Genomic DNA, 21,502 nt, shown 5'->3' on the forward strand with positions numbered 1-21,502 from the left:
CTCTTGTGAGGACTGCTTGGCAGTCTGCAGGGCTGTCCAAGGTGGCAAGTGCTGTCTGGAGCCGAATCCTCCCAGAGCCTGCATCCCAGGCCTGTTGCCCCACTGCCCCTACCCCTGGAGCCCTGTCCTCTGCTCCTGCTTCATCCCCTCTGTGCCTGTGGGGTTCACCCTAGCTGCAGGCTGCCTCTGAGGGAGAAGACCAAACCCTGGGGAATCGGGTGGGTGGATTTCACATCTCACAGCAATCCCTGGTGTGCTTACACACCCTGAGCAGCGGATCATGGTGTCCACGGAGCAGACAGACAAGGAAATACCATGGCTTAATGGCTCAGTGCTGCTCTAAGAAAAACAGACCTGGGTGGAAATACTTTCTCCACCCAAGCTTGGGGTTGCCCACCTAAATAAATACTATAATGTACTTATCCCTTGGGGTTGTTGGGAATGTCTTAAAAAGAACCATGGAAATTCATTCAACAAGTAGGACATGTCTCCTACGTGCCTGGCAGCAATGCAAGCTCTGGGGATACCTTACTTAGGGGATCCCTTAAGCAGACATGGTCTCTTACCCACAGAAGCATATATTTCATTGGGGTGGGGGCAGCAGGCAATAAACAAGCAAATAAACGAATAACATAACTTCAGACAGTACAGAGTCCTGTGATTAAAGTATTACAGGGCGATGTGATAGAGTACAGGGAACTAGGGGAACAGTGTCATCTAATTCGGTGGTCAGGGAAGGGTCCCGAAGAGCTAAAGCAGTTTCCTTTCCTAACTAATCACGACCGTTTTGCAAGGACCTTAGCTCTTTTACGTTGTCTACAATCTGCTCGTTTTATAGATGCACAAGTGCAGGCCCAGAAATGACAAGATCATCCAGCATGAAGACCCCACCCTGGGCTTCCCTGGTGGCGCAGTGGTTAAGAATCCGCCTGCCAATGCAGGGGACACGGGTTTTAGCCCTGGTCCGGGAAGATCCCACATGCGGCGGAGCAACTAAGCCTGTGCGCCACAACTACGGAGCCTGCGCTCTAGAGCCCACGAGCCACAACTACTGAAGCTTGCGCGCCTAGAGCCCGTGCTCCCCAACAAGAGAAGCCACCGCAATGAGAAGCCGGCACACCACAACAAAGAGTAGCCCCCGCTTGCCGCAACTAGAGAAAGCCCATGCACAGCAACGAAGACCCAACGCAGCCAAAAAAATAAGAAAATAATAAATAAATTAATTAATTTTAAAAAAAGACCCCACCTTGTGTTCTTTCCTATCCACCACAGGCTCTTCACAGTTATATCCTCTTGGCCCTTATGCCTGGAGTCCAGTCTAGATGACCTACCTATCTGCATGGTTATTCCTATCAGCGATTGGCGAAACTTTTAGATAATTTCTACTCACCAGAAGTTGACTGTGTCTAGTATTTTTGTTTCATTTCCCTGCAGTGGAAATGCACGCATCTGTGGGAGAAGGATAGGGGTATGTTCCCACTCCCTCTCTCACTTTGTTTCTCCCTTTGAAATTTTGCACAGTAGTGTAAAGAAAAGTTCTTACATTCTCTCTTCCTCTGCCTAAACTTTTCAGTATTTTCCAGACCTTCACATATTTTAAGCATAGGCTTTGCAAGACATGGAAACAACCTAAGTGTCCACTGATGTAAAATGGGTAAAGAAAATGTGATATATCACACACACACACACACAATGTTATTCAGCCATAAAAAGGAAGGAAATTCTGTCATTTGCAACATTATGCCAAGTGAAATAAGTCAGATAGAGAAAGACAGATACCGTGTGGAATCTAAAAAAAAAAAAAAAATTAGAGCTCATGGATACAGGGAATGGACTGGCGGTTGTGGCCAGAGGCAGGATGTAGGAGATGGGAGAAATGGGCGAGGGGGGTCAAAAGGTACAAACTTCCAGTTATACAATAAGTAAGTTCTGAGGATGTAATGTACAGCATGGCGACTATAGTTAACAATCCTGTTAACAATATTTGAAGGTGGCAAGGAGAGTATATCTTAGAGGTTCTCATCACAAGAAAACAAAACTTTGTAACTATGTGAGGTGACCGATACTGACTAGATTTATTGTGTAATCATTTCACAATTTATACATATATCAAATCATTATGTTGTATACCTAAAACAAATACAATGTGATATGTCAATTATATCTCAATAAAACTGGGGAAAAAACATATTTAAAAAAAAGAGCATTGGCTTGGGAGGAGAGAGAAGGGGAGTTGAAGACTCAGCTCTGTCGCCGACTAGCATGTGACTCTGGGTGAATTGCTTTACTTCACTGAGCCTCGGTTTCCTCATCTGTAAAATGTGGATCACAACAATGCCCACCTCAGAGAATGGTAGTGAGGATGAAGTGGGATAACTGAATTATAACACAACATGTTTGACACTAACTCCTCAAAAAATAACACACACATACTTAGGAAGTAAACACGACTATTATCCCATACAACAGATGAGGAAAGGACGATGCGGAGGGATTTCATAACCTGCTCAGGGTCACTCAGGCGCTAAGGGAAAGAGCTGGGATTATGTCAGGAGGAAATGCAGTTCTTATGGTGTGTGACAGATAGTAAACATTCAAAAAAGTCTAGCATTTGTGACTCTGCTCTACTACAATGTGTTCTGCAAATGTCAATGGGATGATTTGTCTTTCTGGAAAAATGACTAATGCCCCATCGCTCCAAAGGTTTCCGCTCTTTAGCTAGTCCATTCCCCAGTGGCTAAATTGTCATTTTATCATCATAGCCTTGGAGCCAAACTGAGAGTGTGAATTCACATGTTGGCATTGTTCATATTCTCTCTCTTAAAGCTTGGGCCTTTGGAAACACAATCGTATTTATTTTAATAAAACTGCTTTATGACTTGTTTGCCGTCTAAATTCCCTTTGCTCTTTGGGGAATGCTGCTGACAGGCGGTGAGGCTTTGCTGTCGCCCCTGTGCTGGGATTGTAATTAACTGCCGCGGAGAGGGAGACTGGGGAGGGGGCAGCAGAGGGGACAATAGGGCAGTGCTTTTATTCCAGGGCCTGGCTTCTCGTCTCTTGTCAGAGGAAAGGGAGGTTACCCCTGACCTGCTGGCTTAGACACCAGGGCCAGGCCCTGGATAAACAGGCAGGATAAACAGTTCTGTCCGCGGTCAAGAGTTACTCCTTTTAAAAGGCTTGAATGTGTGGAAAATGGCAGGGTGGGGTCTGTCGGGCCTCGGCCTCTTTAAAATTTCATGAGTTTGCTCTCTGTAAATCAGCGGCAGGTTATGGTTGCCGGTCTTTAGATGGATAGGTTTCTTCCCATGAAGGTAGTTTGTCATTCTGTTGTTTCTACAATTAAAGGAGTCTGCCTCCCTTGAAATGTTATGTTGCCCCAGGGAAAGTTAAAACCAATGAAATGTTTATAGATTGTCAACCTGGAAGGAAGCATGGAGTGGAGTGTTTGTCAACGTGAAGGCAGAGAACCACCTCCATGGGGATTGCCTGGACTGTTTGCTGGAATTGCAGTCCTGCTCCTTAACCCACCTACTTTATCAGAATCCCTGGGTTGTGGGCCCAGGGATCTCAATTTTTAATAAGTTCCCTCAGGTTATTCTAATGCCCAGTGATGCTTGAGGGACACAGATATGGAGAAACAGATTCAGTCACTGAATTACAGATCGAGGTATTGAAACACTGAAATTTGTCTCCAAGGAGAGATGAAGACAATATTCTGGTTTTCTGACTCTTACACAAAAGTTTTTGGGTTTTGTTTGTTTCTTTGTTTGTTTTCGTTTTTGGACATCACATTCCTTTTAGCTTCGTGGAAACTATAATATCCTTCACAAACTTTACATTGGGGTCTGGTTATCCAAGGTCAAGGCTTAGCTGAGACAGGAGGCCAGGAGCTTTGGCCAATCCAAGCTTTATTATTGCTCAAACCAGGAGAAATAGATTTGGGTGAAAATAACTAATTAAAATGTAATAGTAATGTCAAAGAAGAAGAGGTAGATTAAAAAGAATACGGATATCTGTTGGTTTGTGATCTATAGCTTGATCAAGAACATTTCCTTACTGCACAAAGCGTTATCTCTTTAAGGCAACTTTATGCTGACCTGGTTGTCTCTAGTTTGCAAAAATGTCTTATGCCTGTCACATATTTCAAAATGCTTTCCTGTCCGTGACCCTGTTTGATATCCATACCACTCTAGTAAGATAAGTGTTAGCATATTCATTTAAGGGATGAAATTCAGAGAAGTAAAGAGACTTTCTTAAGTCTAGTTAGCAACTGACTCAAGCATACAGCATTTTAGAAGAGATATTACTATGAATTTTTTTTTCAGAGTTTGCTCTCTGAGCATCTGACATGAATTTTCTCATGTACTCCGCATAACTCCTTTTTGTACTTGTCTAACTTAAACCTCATCCCAGCTCTACAGGATAACAGTATGTGACTGATGAAGAAGCTAAGGTATAGGGAAGAAATCACCTTTCGATCATGTCATTCATCTACTCATTTAACAAATATATGTTGAGCTTTTCAGTTCTGGACATTTATCTAGGCTCTAGGAATAGAGAGGTAAGATGAGACTCTGTTGTCATAGAGATTGCACTTGACCGGGGAGAGAGAAGCACTAAACAAGTGAATAAATAAACATAGAAATTGCTCTGAGATGAATCAAGAAGAGGCAGGCCTTAGGGAGTACGTGGGCCCAGGAAGTGCTCTGTTTTGGACACTGTGGTCAGATGCTTGTACTAGAGCTGACACCTGAAGGAGGTGAGGAAGGAGCATGCCGCTGACTGGGGAAGAACAAGGGCAAAGGCCCAAATGTGATGGGCGTATGTCTCCTGCTCCAGCGAAGAGGCTGAAGCAGAGTGATCTGGGGGACAGCAGTGGGAGATGGGCCTGGGAGACAGCTGGAGGGAGAGTCCTGCAGTGGTGGGGAAAGTCCTGTGACTGAGAGGCAGGAAGCCTTTGCAGGGTTCTGAGCAGTGGAGTGACACCAGGGACACATCTGAGAAATGCCACAGGGGAAATGACTACAGAGGGCAAGGGTGGAACCTACCCAAGGCCGTATGCCTATTAAGTGTCCAGAGGTGTTGGTGGGGGCAGGTGTGGTCTCAATTTTTACATCTGGCCCCCTGGGGGGGCAGAGCTCAGCCCCACGGGCAGGTTTTTCTCATGTTCTGTGTATCCTGTGCTCAACTCCCTCCTGCCACACACAGGGAATCTCCCCCTGTCCAGGGGTTGTTGCCCTCTCTGGCAACCAGCCGACAGGAGCCCACTGAGGCAGGCCAGCGGGCAGAGCCGGGCCAGAGCCTCCCAGGCTGCAGCCTTGGGGAGCCCCACTCACCTTGGACTTCTCTTGATGCAGCTCTATCTGGATGTCTGTGAGCTTGGTCCTGAGGTCTTCGTTGGCAGCTTGAAGGGCGACAATGAGCGCCTCGGGCTTCTCGCCCTTATTTCGCCCTTTCTTGGACATGGTTCCTTTCGGAATGGAGTCTATTGGTGTTTAATTCCTCTCAAGCAGGGGCTGCCATGTTACTGCTGCTTCTCCCGGGCGCGATGGCTCAGCAGCTACTGCGTGCTGCCCCTCGGGAAGGTCTCCTCAGCCGCTGTCCTAGAAGCCCTGGGAGAGGCAGAGACAGCAGTTACCGCTGTGACCAAGACCTGGGCCATGTGCCCGCCAGGCACTCAGCCTGAGCTGCCTGCGTGAGCCCCCTCCCGAGGGCTCCCGTCCACTTGGTGCATCAATTTAGGGCCGGCTTTCCAAAGGGCTAGTCTGGTCATGTCAACGCCCAGCTTAAAACCCTTGAAAGACCTATGATTACATGTATCAGTATATCTTTCACATCTCAGAGTGCTCTTTATGCCTGAACCTGCCCATTCTCCTAGCCTCACCTCCTCCACATCACTCACTTATACCCTGGCTGTAAGGAATGTCTTTTTCTGATTCTTCCTCTCTTCCCATAAGGACTTTTCATTTTTCTCCATCCTCTGCCCAGCCTCCTCACATGGTCCTCCCCGTATCCTCATCCTCACACGCTGCCACACAGACAGGTCAGTCTGACTAACCTTTATGACTCCATCAGGTCTCAGCTGGCATATCAGTTCCTCCCCGAAGCCTCCCACCTTACCCACAGGTTAATACATGCCCTTGTTATTCAAGTGCGGTCACCTCCATAACCTGTAAGCTTTGTAAGAGCAGGAATGTGTTTGTATTTACAACTTGCTTCTCAGAATCCATCACAAGACCTGGGACATACCAGGCACTTAATTAGTATTTGTGAAAGGAAGTCACCTATGTGATGACCTATGGTCACCCTACAGAGAGACCCAACTTTAAGAAAATCTGATATATAAAGATCTAGAATTATACAGTGGATAAACTGGAAGAAGTGGGGATTAATTATGCTGAGTTAATTGGGTCACTCACTTATTCATTTAGTCAATAGGCTTGTATATGTTGTGCTAAGTACAGTATGTTGAAATTGAAAGTGTTAGCTTTCCAAAGCAAAAACAACAACAAACCTTTATCCCTATCTACCTATCTATCTATATCTTCATCATAATCACCATCATCTATCTGATAACTGCCGTAAAGAAATAAACACTAGTTGTTTCAAAAATATAGACAAGAACTTCTCCTTCTCAAGAGAGAAGTAAGGAGTAAGGAGGGCTCCCTGAAGACGGTGGCATTGCCTGGAACTTGAGGAGCGGGTAGGATTGTAACAGGTGGAGAAACAGGTGAACCTTGGGTGAAGGAAACAGCAGGTGCCGAGATACAGCAAACAGAAAGCATAGTAACTATTTTGGGGGAAATGAGGGCCTGATTAGTTACAACCCAGGATATGGTTGATGGGCATTAATGCTGGAAAGTTGCCTGGAAATGATAGATTCTGGGAGACCTGGTATGCCATCCTTAGAATTTTGGAACCTTTTATTTATTTGTTTATTTTTCAGTAAGTAACAAGGAAGCTGCAGGAGCTCTTGGCAGGTAGATGCCCTAATAGAGCAGTACTTTGGCGTGGTTATTCTGGCGGCAGAGTGGGGGAGAGAATGAAGGCAGGGAGACCAGATAGAAGGCTATTAAACTTGCCAGGGTGAAGGATGATGAAGGCCTAGTCAGAACAGTAGAAGGAGGAGAGAAAAAAGAGAGATGTATCTTGATTTACAAATTCTTAAATGTGTCATAGGAACAAGGAGGTAAGAAAAATATGAATAGTAAACTGTTAGAGTCAATGCAAAAAAACGTGACTAGACAAAGAAGATACTAGAGAGTTTCCCATGCAACCTTTCAGAAAATTGAGTATTGTGTACATCTAGGTGCTTCAGTCCAGAACTAAGGGGAATTCCTGCTGATGACCCATATGTTCTAGCAGCTGCTGCTCTACCAAGACCCCTGGTATTCAGCCTTGAGGACCATGCTGGGATCCTGGGCTTTCTGCCATTTATCCATGAGCACTGGGGCCATGCCCTTTGGAGAGTGTCCCTAGGGAAAGGGGATAGGCAAAGGTTAGGAAGTTGGATCCAACTGTCTCCAGCCGTCACGGACCTGTCCACCATATTCCACCCTCGGCTAGATGCTGGAGTTGTCCTTCATGCTTGTTTTGCGCATGTTTCGGAATCATTAAAGTGTATGGCTGGGAGACTTCTAAGTGGTTACCATTCTTTGCTTTTAGAATTGAAATGAATTCAACAAGCATTTATTGAAAATTTGTATGACAAACACCACTAGGCACAAAGATAAGTAAGATAGTACTTAACTCCAAGCAGATTCTGGGTGAGTAAACTCACACGTATACAGTTAACAGGTTTCTCTTCCTCTAGCTGCTCTCTAGATGTTGCTGGTCCCCAGGGCTTCGTCCAGGTTATCTCTACTGGCCCCACCTATAGAGTTATGACTCTCAGTGCTATATCCATAGCCCTGACCATTCCCCAAACCCCAGACTCATGTATTCAACTGCTTCCTTACCAAATCCACTTGGACATCCAATTGGTATCTCAAACCTAACCTAACTAATACAGAGGTCTTTTTTACTAGTTCCTCAAAAACCTTATCCTTCCCAAGTTTTCCCATATCAATAAATGGCACCAGCACATGCCCAGTTATTCCAGATCTAAGCTTAGAAATCATCCTTTTTTTTATCCCTTATTTCCCTTATCCGGTCCACTAGGAAGTCTGGTTTGTTTTACCTATAAAATATATCTCACTTTGGTCAACTTCTCTCAAACCCCTATGGTGCTGTCACAACACAGAGGAAAGGGCAGTTTGGGAAAAGCTTCCCAGTCACTTCCTGGCCATATCGTCATCTTGAATGAAGAATGGGCTTTTCTAACTGGAGATACCCAAATGGCAGAGGAAGGAACTTGAGAAAAACATGGAGCCACACAATTGATGTATGTGGAGAAGGTTGTGAACTGGGAGAAGAGAGACTGGGGTTAGATTTCACAGGCTCCTGAATAATCGATGATTAAATTTAATTCATAATGATTAGATTTCATTAGGTAGAAATGGAGAAACACAGCAGCCTTTGAATATAAGTGTAATAATAATAAAAGCTTACAGTGACTGATTGCCATGAGCCTGTCATTGGATCCAGCAATTAAAATACTGCTCTCATCTAATCCTCACTAAAAATACGGGGGCGGGGGGGGAATAAAATGATTCACAGAAAGATTAAGTAACTTGCCTAAGAGGACTGAGTGGAAAGCTGGTGAGGCCCAGATTCAAATCCAGGCAGTTTGAAACTGAGACCCAAGGTGTGTACCCTGGGCTAGCCTGCCTCATATTTGCATTTTAGAGAGGTAGCTCCAGCAGTGTGATGGAGGATGAGTTACTAAGGAGGGAGAGACTGGAGGCAGGAAATTAGTGAGCCTGCTTCAATGGTCCAGGCGAGAAATAAGGCAGCCCTGAATGGGGCCATGGCCATGGGGATGAAAAAGGAGGTGGCAGCTCTGTCACATGGAGACTTTGATGGAATCATGTCCTACTTTTAAACGTTACATTCTTCTGTCCATTGTAAATAACGAGTACCAGCTCTCTGTCATTGCTTGCAGCAAGAATGTGCAAAGCAACAGCCATATTTTACATTTTAATTTATAATCCTTTCAAAAAATATAAAATATGTGCCTGACTTCATATATTTCTAGTCTGGGAATTATTGTGAACTTCATCCCATAAGAGCTGGAAAAAAGAATAGGATTAATAAATTAGACATGTTCAGGAGAGAAAAAAGCATCACAGGAAGTTGAGGATGGAATCGATTTATAGATACCTTAAGGTAAGCACCTGTTCATACGTATGGCCCTACATACCCCTCTGTTGGAGAGCAACTTTCCAAAGTCTTTTCCAGTTGTGGTGGGTGCCTGGCAATCTCATGATTCTCATATATAATTTCACTAAAACGCTTCTGTTGCTCTGTGCTGCCCCCTCCCCGTTTCGGACAGCTTTATTGAGGTATAATTCACATATCATAAAATTCATAACTCAGTTTTTTAGCATATTTACAAGGCTGCACAACCATTACCACAATCAATTTTAGAACTTTTCATCATGCCAAAGAGAAAACCCATACCCATTAGCAGTCATTTCCCATTGCCCACCAAACTCTCCCAACCCAGGCAATCACTCATTTACTTTTTCTCTCCATAGATTTGTCTATTCTGGATATTTTGTATAAATGGAATCATACAACATGTGGATTTTTTTTTTTTTTTTTATTAACTGGCTTCTTCTACTTCAAAAGAGTCACCCATAGTACAGCACGTATCAGTATTTCATTTCTTTTTATTGCTGAATAATAGTCCATTGTATGGTTGAAACTGAATTTTATTTATCCCATCATCAGTTGATGGGCACTTGTGCTGCCTTTCCTTAAGCAGTCTGAGGTCAGCCTTCAAGAAAGGCTGCCACATGCAGAGGGACACCACCCCTCGAAGGAGCATACTCCAGAGCATAAAGGAGAGCTTGAAGGGATCACTGCACACAGATGGAATGTTTCTGGGCCACCCTCAGAGCCCTTGTCGCTGATAACATCTGATGTAGCAGATGATCTGGAGGAGGGACAGAAGCCTTGTTCAACTAAGGGCCAATCCTGGTGGGGGGGGTGGGCAGGGGGAGACGGCTTCATAACTTAAAAAAACTTGAAGGCATTTTAAGTGATCCCTAGGTTTCCCGCTCTTAGCTGCAATGATGGTAGTGCTAGCCTCAGGCAATGCGGTGAGGCACCAAAGGTGAGAATTTTAGCTTATCCTCTGGTCCTACCCTGTCCTTAATCAGATACCTCCCATAGCCACCAAGGCTGAATTTCTCTGCAACCAAGTCTCTGACAAAGATATCAGAAAATTTAGAGACAGGCTCTCAGGAGCAATTGCATTTTAAAATAAGGACCACTGCTTGAGAGCAAATCTTAATGTAGGAATATATTATCAATGGAAGAGTTACAGTCATCATTCATTCATTCATTCATTCAGTAGACATTTATTGAGGAGGAAATACAGTGTAGGGTTTGAGAACAAAGCTTCCCAAATCTTTGGTCTGGTTGTGTTAAAATCTATTGGAGAGCTTTAGTGATTGGAGCTCCAATCTAGAGATTTTGATATAGTAGCTGCCAGGTGATTCTGATGCACAGGTGTCCCTGAGAACTCCTGGTTAAGAGTATGGACTATGGAGTCAGACAGACCTGAGTTTAAATTCCACCTATGTGTTCAGTAGATGTGGATCTCGGGTAAATCATTAGTTCTCTAGCTGTCAATATTCCTCATCTCTAAAATGGGGGCTAGACGAGTGGGAGTATATAGAACTATTGCTTTGGATTGTTTGACAATTACATAAAAGAATGTAAGAGATCTTCTAACACAGCTCATGACATATGAGAGTTACCATTTATTGAGTGCTTTCAATTTCAACTATTGGCTAAGGTGGTAGAAACAAAATAGCCTATAGGTGTTGTCCTCAAGATGCTTAAATTGAGTAAGAATGACAAGGGATACACAAAAATAATGATAATTCAAGTGTCACACTTATGGAAGCCCTCAAATATTAAAAAGCCATTCATATTCTTGGTTCTCTACAGACTTATTTAGGCACTGGCACAAAACCCCTGAGAGAGAGACCACAGAGAAGGGAGAGTGACATTAACACAAATAGATGAAGCTTCTTTCCTTCCCCACCATGATTTCTCCTCAGGTACCACTTCTTGGAGACTAGAAGTAGTACGCTGCATTTGAAATAATCTTGGGATCATCTGTTCCCAGCTGTAGCCTTTTTATGTCTTTTAGAGTTTAGGGAAACTCAGTGTCTATTTTTTATAACAAAATGTCCAGATTTTAAAATTTCCATTCAGCTGGATAAAGAAAATGTGGTATATATGCACAATGGAATACTACTCAGCCATAAAAAAGAATGAAATAATGCCATTTGCAGCAACATGGATGGACCTAGAGATTATCATACTAAGTGAAGTAAGTCAGAAAGAGAAAGACAAATATATATGATATCACATATGTGAAATCTAAAATATGACACAAATGAACTTATCTGTGAAACAGAAACAGACTCACAGACATAGAGAACAGATCTGTGGTTGCCAAGGGGGAGGGAGGTGGGGGGGATGGGTTGAGAGTTTGGAATTAGCAGATGCAAACTATTATATATAGAATGGATAAACAACAAGGTCCTATTGTATAGCACAGGGAACGATGTTCAATATCCTGTGATAAACCATAATGGAAAAGAATATGAAAAGGAATGTATATATATATGTGTAACTGAATCACTTGGCTATACAGCAGAAATTAACACAACATTGTAAATCAACTATACTTTAATAAAATAAACTTTTAAAAAATTTCCATTCAGCATCATTCTTTTTTTAAGACACACACTTCAAGATTAAAATCAAGAAATTAGAAACATTTATTAAATCAATTAATCAGTATTTAAATATGATGAATCTATGCTACTGTTCTTTGGTTATAATCCTGGTTGCACAGTCTGTCCAGGAAAGTAAAAATAGCCTAGAAATCCTAATATGATGTCCAGCTACATTTTCTACTGCCTCTCACATCCTAAAATATCACACAATTCTTTATCAAAAATGTGGTCAAGAAAATATAGGCACTATATATTCTATTTATTCTTGGCTTTTCATAGAGGTTAAAAACTGTAAGCATCATTCCCACCCTCCACTAGCTTCTGGCCGAGAGGAGGAGGCAAGAGACGAACATCCGTAGAGAGGAAACGAATTCTAGAATGCGGTGGATGATACAGTTGGTAAATGCTGTTGGGGTAGCTTACAGTGGACTGAGAAAGCATAAAGACAACAGACAAGGTGGCATGTGAGCTGAGCCTGAATGACGGTGATGCTGAATGATTCTGCCTACCTTATTGAGTTCTTACTCTGGGCCAGGCACTGTGCTAAGGTACAACCACTTTAGGTACACAAAATTATCCCCATTAACAATCCCAACTAATCCTTTCAGATATTTACTCTTACTACTTTTTTAGATAAGAAAACTGAGGCTCAGAGAAGTTACCTTGAAAAAAGTTACACAGCTATGAAATGGCAGAGCTGCAACTCAAATATACATCTGTCAGTCTCCAAAGCCTCTGAGCTATAATAACACTCACTGGAAGAAAGGGCAGGATTCCACTCTGGTTGTGGGTAGGCTAAAGAGGTGGCAAAGGCATAAAAATGTCAGTGGGGACTTAAAAAAATAGAATCATGGGGTGTAGTGGTTAGAAGCTTGAGATTTGAAATCAGAAAAATTGGTTTTGAGTCAAACTTTCTAGATGTATATACTTGAGAAATTAGTTAAACTCTCTGAACTTCTGTTCCATTACTGTAAAATTTGGAAAGGGATATATTTACCTCACTGAGCTCTTGCAAGGAATAAATGAACTAAAGTGTGTAAAAATGATTAGAAATTATTATCATTATCATTATTATTATTTTTCTAGGACCTAACTATCCAGGAAAAGCCAGCTTAGATTTTAAGGGAAGAAGAAACAATTTATCATTCCTTTGTGTTAAAAGGACGGACTAGGAAAAGCTCAGAGATCCCTGAAAAGACTAAGGCAATTCATGCTTATGCTTTTGGCAAAACGGGACCTGCACTGGCAGGGCCAGTGTTCCCAGGAGTCTTGGCTTTGCAGCTGGTTCTGCCCTAAGCTACAAGACGATATTAATCTTAAGAGTTTCCAATAAGGCTGTTGCCTCTGAAGTATGATTTGAAAAGCAACTGTAATATAAAATAGCTAGAGTTCATGTGTATGCAACACTTCTCCATAACTAACATTTGGATATGTCCACTGCACCAAAACCTTGCTAGCTTGTCTAAGCCTTTCCCCCACTTCTTTTCCAAAGATGATGCTTTAGAGTCAGATGTTGTTAGTATTTGAAATGAATGAATTAAACTTACTTTATTCCCAGTGACCTGCAGAGAAATGTTAAACCCTTCTTTATGCAGGAAAACACATTCATGAACTGTGCATTCATGAACCTAACACAGCAATTTCATATAAAGGAGGGGAGCTGCTATATAAGCCAATCCAACCCTGGAGTTCTAGTTTTCCTATATAAAGGGAATGTGGTGGTGTGGCTATGGGGTCAAAAGACTCTTAACCCTTTATACATCTGTTAGAAGAAAGTGTATCTGAAATGCTAACATTCAACATGGTGGATATTATGCATCTTCAGGATTGGGATGCGTCAGGCTTGTATAGTTCTTTGTGTTACTTTTTTCCTCTCCTATTCTTCCACCGAATTACCCTCTTTATCACATAATAATAATAGCAATTATTTTATTACTACAAATTATTTAGTCAACAGGTTAAATTTTTCATACGAAAGAATGTAATATAAATACAATCAAAATGTATTATTCCTGATGGATTTGTTTTTTAGATCTCAGGTTTAAATCTTCATATTAGAAATATACTTCATGAAATGTACAGTAAAAGAGCTCTCAGCACACATACAGGAGACGTCTAACCTCTTTAAGGGGGGTTGTCAGGAAGGCTTGGTAGAAATGATGTCTAAATTGAAATCCAAAGCAAGTAGGATTCTTCCAGAACTAATCTGCTCTACAAACTTTGTTAATGCAGTTCCTTGTTTGGCTTTCTTTTTCCTCCTCAAATCTCTGGTGAACTCCATCCTACTCATATTTTGGGGGCCAGATCCAATGTCATCTCATATCACTTTCCTTCACACCTCTTCACCCTCTCCTGTGTGGAATAAATTATTCCTTCAATTAGGTTTCTATTTTCACTTTAAAGACACTTATAGTATTCAGCACTCATTCCTTAATTTATTGATTCATCAATTCACAAATGTATGTGAAACATCTGGAGGGGGGGGTATCTGTGCTAAGCAAGAGGGACAGGGTCCCGTCCTTCCCAGAGGAGGAATCAGCGATTTCATGCAGTGTGAAAACTGCACACATGAAAAGAGAAAGGAATCACAGGCATTTTGGTGGTTCAGGAAAGACTTAGGAAAAGTGATATATAACAAAGATCTGTAAGATGAGAAAGAATCAGCCAGCTAAGGGTTAGAGTAGGAACAAAGAATGTTCTAGATAGAGGGAGTACTGAGTAGGAAGGGCCAGGGGTAAAAAAGAGTATAAATGATGCTCTGGAGAAAAATATAGGCAAGAACTTGGTGAAAAAAATGGGAAAACTTCAGAGATGAACTTGGAGACGTAAGCAGGGAACAGTTGGTAGAGAACAGTATAAATTATGTTAAAGGGTTTGGACTTCATCCCCAAAGCAGTGTGTAGTCACCAGAGTTTCATACAGGGGACTGACTTGATCACATCCTGGTTTTAGTAAGTCCTTTGGCAGTTGAGGATGGAATGGACTGAAGGGGTAAACACAGATGTAGAAAGAACATTTAGCAGGCTATGGCCATAACTCATTTAAATCATAGTTATTCTTTAGGTGACTGAGTCCCACTTGAGGGTGAAACTGTCTCATTCATCTTTGTACTCATAGTACCTGTCACAATGACCACCACGAAGTTCAATTTAATGAACACTGGTCCAGATCCAAGGAAAATGCTGAGAATGAGGAACATATTTCACAATTTCAACAAAGACGATTCATAATACGGTTTATTATGGGAAGTTTCCTTTGCTTTGTGCAAGCACCTGAATGGCTGTTCTGATTTCAGGCAAAAGTTAAAGCTTGGTATAACAGTTAAATAAACAATAAAGTTAAATAAATTTTTATTTAAGCCATATTCTGAGATTTCAGGATCCTTGCGGCTATTCATCATACTCCAAAGTTTAATTTCACTCAGCACTCAGCACTATTTTTGTGTATGGTGTTAGGGAGAGTTCTAATTTCATTCTTTTACATGTGGCTGTCCAGTTTTCCCAGCACCACTTATTGAAGAGACTATCTTTTCTCCATTGTATATCCTTGTCTCCTTTGGCATAGATTAGTTGACCATAGGTGTCAACTCTGGGCTTTCAATCCTGTTCCATTGATCTATATTTCTGTTTTTGTGCCAGTACCATATTGTCTTGATTACTGTAGCTTTGTAGTATAGTCTGAAGTCAGGGACTCTGATTCCTCCAGCTCCATTTTTTTCCCCTCATGATTGCTTTGGCTATTCGGGGTCTTTTGTGTCTTCATATAAATTTTAAGATTTTTTGTTCTAGTTCTGTAAAAAAGGCCATTGGTAATTTGATAGAGATTGCATTGAATCTGCAGATTGCTTTGGGTAGTATAGTCATTTTCACAATATTGACTCTTCCATTCCAAGAGCATGGTATATCTCTCCATCTCTTTGTGTCATCTTTTATTTCTTTCATCAGTGTCTTATAGCTTTCTGAGTACAGGTCTTTTACCTCCTTAAGTAGGTTTATTCCTAGGTATTTTATTTTTTTTTGTTGCAATGGTGAATGGGATTGTTTCCTTAATTTCTCTTTCTGATCCTTCGTTGTTAGTGTATAGGAATGCACGACATTTCTGTGCATTAATTTTGTATCCTGCAACTTTACCAAATTCATTGATTAGCTCTAGTAGTTTTCTGGTGGCATCTTTAGGATTACCTATGTATAGTATCATGTCATCTGCAGTGACAGTTTTACTTCTTCTTTTCCAATTTGTATTCCTTTTATATGTTTTTCTTCTCTGATTGCCATGGCTAGGACTTCCAAAACTATGTTGAATAATAGTGGCAAGAGTGGACATCCTTGTCTTGCTCCTGATCTTAGAGGAAGTGCTTTCAGTTTTTCACCATTGAGAGCGATGTTAGCCATGGGTTTGTCATATATGGCCTTTATTATGTTGAGGTAGGTTCCCTCTATGCCCACTTTCCGGAGAGTTTTTATCATAAATCGGTGTTGAATTTTGTCAAAGGTTTTTTCTGCATCTATTGAGATGATCATATGGTTTTTATCCTTCAATTTGTTAATATGGTGTATCACATTGATTGATTTGTATATATTGAAGAATCCTTGCATTCCTGGGATAAATCCCACTTGATCATGCTGTATGATCCTTTTAATGTGTTGTTGGATTCTGTTTGCTAGTATTTTGCTGAGGATTTTTGCATCTATAGTCATCAGTGTTATTAGTCTGTAATTTTTCTTTTTTGTAGTGTGTTTGTCTGGTTTTGGTATCAGGGTGATGGTGGTCTTATAGAATGAGTTTGGGAGTGTTCCTTCCTCTGCAATTTTTTGGAAGAGTTTGAGAAGGATGGGTGTTAGCTCTTCTCTAAATGTTTGATAGAATTCACCTGTGAAGCCATCTGGATCTGGACTTTTGTTGGAAGATTTAAAATCACAGTTTCAATTTCATTACTTGTGGTTGGTCTGTTCATATTTTCTATTTCTTCCTGATTCAGTCTTAGAAGCTTATACCTTTCTAAGAATTTGTCCATTTCTTCCAGGTTGTCCATTTTATTGTCATAGAGTTGCTTGTAGTAGTCTCTTATGATGCTTTGTATTTCTGTGGTGTCTGTTGTAACTTCTCCTTTTTCATTTCTAATTTTATTCATTTGAGTCCTCCCCCTCTTTTTCTTGATGAGCCTGGCTAAAGGTTTATCAATTTTGTTTATTTTCTCAAAGAACCAGCTTTTAGTTTTATTGACCTTTGCTATTGTTTTCCTCATTTCTTTTTCATTTATTTCTCTTCTGATTTTCATGATTTCTTTCCTTCTGCTAACTTTGGGTTTTGTTTGTTCTTCTTTCTCTAGTTCCTTTAGGAGTAACATTAGATTGTTTATTTGAGATTTTTCTTGTTTCTTGAGGTAGGATTGTATTGCTATAAACTTCCCTCTTAGAACTGCTTTTGCTGCATCCCATAGGTTTTGGATGGTCATGCTTTCATTGTCATTTGTCTCTAAGTATTTTTTGATTTCCTCTTTGATATCTTCAGTGATCTCTTGGTTATTTCGTAACGTATTGTTTAACCTCCATGTGTTTGTGTTTTTTACATTTTCCCCCTGTAAATTATTTCTAATCTCATAGCTTTGTGGTCAGAAAAGATGCTTGATATGATTTCAATTTTCTTAAATTTACCAAGGCTTGATTTGTGACCCAAGATGTGACCTATCCTGGAGGATGTTCCATGTGCACTTGAGAAGAAAGTGTAATCTGCTGTTTTTGGATAGACTGTCCTATAAATATCAATTAAATCTATCTGGTCTATTGTGTCATTTAAAGCTTCTGTTTCCTTATTAACTTTCTGCTTGGATGATCTGTCCATTGGTGTAAGTGAGGTGTTAAAGTCCCCCACTACTATTGTGTTACTGTTGATTTCCTCTTTTATAGCTGTTAGCATTTTCCTTAGGTATTGAGGTGCTCCTATGTTGGGTGCATATATATGTATAATTGTTATATCTTCTTCTTGGATTGATCCCTTGATCATTATGTAGTGTCCTTCCTTGTCTCTTGTAACAATCTTTGTTTTAAAGTCTATTTTATCTGATATGAGTATTGATACTCCAGCTTTCTTTTGATTTCCATTTGCATGGAATATCTTTTTCCATCCCCTCACTTTCAGTCTGTATGTGTCCCTAGGTCTGAAGTGGGTCTCTTGTAGACAGCATATATATGGGTCTTGCTTTTGTATCCATTCAGCGAGCCTGTGTCTTTTGGTTGGAGCATTTAATCCATTCACATTTAAGGTAGTTATCGATATGTATGCTCTTATTACCATTTTCTTAATTGTTTTGGGTTTGTTTTTGTAGGTCCTTTTCTTCTCTTGTGTTTCCCACTTATAGAAGTTCCTTTAGCATTGGTTGTAGAGCTGGTTTGGTGGTGCTGAATTCTCTTAGCTTTTGCTTGGCTGTAAAGTTTTGATTTCTCTGTTGAATCTGAATGAGATCCTTGCTGGGTAGAGTATCTTGGTTGTAGGTTCTTCCCTTTCATCACTTTAAATATATCGTGCCACTCCCTTCTGGTTGTAGAGTTTCTGCTGAGAAATCAGCTGTTAACTTTATGGGAGTTCCCTTGTATGTTATTTGTCGTTTTTCCCTTGTTGCTTTTAATTTTTCTTTGTCTTTAATTTTTGTCTATTTGATTACTATGTGTCTCGGTGTGTTTCTCCTCGGGTTTAACCTCTTGGGGGTCTCTGCGCTTCCTGGACTTGGGTGGCTATTTCCTTTCCCATGTTAGGGAAGTTTTCGACTATAATCTCTTCAAATATTTTCTCAGTCCCTTTCTTTTTCTCCTCTTCTTCTGTGACCCCTATAATGCGAATGTTGGTGCATTAAATGTTGTCCCAGAGGTCTCTTAGGCTGTCTTCATTTCTTTTCATTCTTTTTTCTTTATTCTGTTCGGCGGCAGTGAATTCCACCATTCTGTCTTCCAGGTCACCTATCCGTTCTTCTGCCTCAGTTATTCTGCTACTGATTCCTTCTAGTGTCCTTTACATTTCACTTATTGTATTGTTCATCTCTATTTGTTTGTTCTTTAATTCTTCCAGGTGTTTGTTCTTTAATTCTTCTAGGTCTTTGTTAAACATTTCTCTCATCTTCTCTATCTTTGCCTCCCTTCTTTTTCCGAGGTCCTGGATCATCTTCACTACCATTATTCTGAATCTTATTTCTGGAAGGTTGCCTATCTCCACTTCGTTTAGTTGTTCTTCTGGGGTTTTATCTTGTTCCTTCATCCGGTACATAGTCCTCTGCCTTTTCATTTTGTCTATCTTTCTGTAAATATGGTTCTCGTTCCACAGGCTGCAGGGTTGTAGTTCTTCTTGCTTCTGCTGTCTGCCCTTTGGTGGATGAGGCTATCTAAGAGCTTGTGCAAGCTCCCTGATGGGAGGGACTGGTGGTGGGTAGAGCTGGGTGTTGCTCTGGTGGGCAGAGCTCAGTAAAACTTTAATCCACTTGTCTGCTGATGGGTGGGGCTGAGTTCCCTCCCTGTTGGTTGTTTGGTCTGAGGCGACATAGCACTGGAGGCTACAGGCTCTTTGGTGGGGCTAATGGTGACCTCTGGGAGGGCTCACGCCAAGGAGTACTTCCCAGAGCTTCTACTGCCAGTGTCCTTGTCCCCACAGTGAGCCACAGCTGCATCACCCCTCTGCCGGAGACCCTCCAACACTAGCAGGTAGGTCTGGTTCAGTCTCCTATGGGGTCACTACTCCTTCCCCCTGGGTCCTGATGTGCACACTACTTTGTGTGTGCCCTCCAAGAGTTGAGTCTCTGTTTCCCCCAGTCCTGCTGAAGTCCTGCAATCAAATCCCACTAGCCTTCAAAGTCTGATTCTCTGGGAATTCCTCCTCCCGTTGCTGGACCCCCAGGTTGGGAAGCCTGATGTGGGGCTCAGAACCTTTACTCCACTGGGTGGACTTCTGTGGTATAACTGTTCTTCAGTTTGTGAGTCACCCACCCAGCAGTTATGGGATTTGATTTTATTGTGATTGCGCCCTTCCTACTGTCTAATTGCAGCTTCTCCTTTGTCTTTGGATGTGGGGTATCTTTTTTCGTGAGTTCCAGTGTCTTCCTGTAGATGAGTGTTCAGCAGTTAGTTGTGATTCCAGTGCTTTCCCAGTGCTACACATTCTTATTTGCAATGTCCTTTCTTTCTAGATTGAAAGTATTTTACAGCTAATGTAGAGTGAGGAGTACCAACTTCATTGGACATGGGGGAGAAATCTCAAACCAGCAGGAAATGATTGTGTATTCAAGGTCAGACAGAGCAAGAAACATGCATCAGAGCCCCTGCCTAAGAAGGCACTTCCTTCATATGTATACTATTATTAAAAAAAAAGAAAAAAACCCGAAAACTGGTATGTAAAATTAAAGAAAAGTACCCAGATCACTGGAGGGAGTGGGCTTCAGAGAAGTGTATTTATAACTGATAGCAAGCCTTTCTATTTTAGGTATAAGTGAAACACATATAACTTATGCTATTGTTTCCTTGGTGACTGTTTTCAAAGACCCTGAATTTAAAAAAAAAACTATCATAAAAGCACCCTTGCAAAGCGTCAAACATAAGCAGAAATTTCTACATACAGGAGGTGAATAATGTGTACCTGCTATTAAAAAAAAAGGCAGGACAATTTCTATGTTAAGATTTATACAGGTTAATATTACTTGAGTAAAAGCACATAAAGTTTGAAAAAAATAACTTTTGGATATACAATATCGTTCTATTATAAAGAACTGCATTTAATTTACCACGCTCTACTAAAGAGAAACTGGCTATCAATATCTTCCTTATGTTATAATATGGTACCATGTAGTATAATAAATTACAGAATAATATAGATTATTATTATTTTTTATCATTTAGATTTCTGTTTTGAGTTTTGTCCCAGAGGCAATGTTTAACTACATTTTTTTAAACTGATGGGATCTTGGAAGCAAGACTGTGAAGTTGACTAATGGAAAGTAGTCAACCTAGCCCCAGCGTGTGGGCCATATGTTACAGGAAAATCATTGCAAAAAGCAGATCAGCATCTACCTCTTGAACTATAATCATGTGCAAGTTATCATGTCAGAGTTGAAGATAATACAATATGTATCCGCCAAACAAAGCTGCATATGCCATGTGCCAAAGGGGTGAGGACACACACACACACACACACACACACACACACACACACGCAGGAGAACAAAAGGACTAGGAGCACAAGGGCAAGGACTATGTCTCTCTGGCTCCTTGTTGAATCTCAGTGCCTAGTACAGTGCCAGGCACAAAGTAGATTCTGAATAAATATTGCTGAATAAATACATGACTTCACCGAAAGAGAAGGCCTTACAGTTAAGGCTGGAACATGAAGGATGAACAGGAGGGATCAAGGAAAGGCAGAAAAGTAGGACACGTGGAAGCTAAGTGTGAGAAATAAATTGCAGATTACAATGTCTGGTGTGGAAGGTTCATTCTGGGGGACCAATGGATGTACAACTAGAAAAATAAGGGGAGGGTAAATTATGAATGTCTTGACTGCCTAGATACTGACTTTACATTTTGTTTAAAACGTACTGAGAATCTGATAAATATTTTTAAGAGAAGAGGCATGATGCAATGGGCATATACCCTGAGAAAACCATAATT

The 21,502-nt window shown here is 41.1% G+C and overlaps 1 protein-coding gene across 3 annotated transcripts in view; it reads right to left on the reverse strand.

Moving 5' to 3' along the window:
* Positions 1 to 21,502, reverse strand: part of JAKMIP2 (janus kinase and microtubule interacting protein 2) — a 190,937-nt gene that overhangs the window by 59,468 nt on the left and 109,967 nt on the right. For all 3 annotated transcript variants that reach the window (XM_068534537.1, XM_068534536.1, XM_068534534.1), the window contains exon 2: positions 5,337 to 5,612. In XM_068534537.1, the coding sequence (XP_068390638.1) occupies positions 5,337 to 5,465 (129 nt within the window). In that variant the 5' untranslated portion in view covers positions 5,466 to 5,612. The remainder of the gene's footprint in view (positions 1 to 5,336; positions 5,613 to 21,502) is intronic.

Source organism: Eschrichtius robustus, chromosome 2 (genome assembly GCF_028021215.1).
Source record: "Eschrichtius robustus isolate mEscRob2 chromosome 2, mEscRob2.pri, whole genome shotgun sequence".
NCBI lineage: Eukaryota > Metazoa > Chordata > Mammalia > Artiodactyla > Eschrichtiidae > Eschrichtius > Eschrichtius robustus.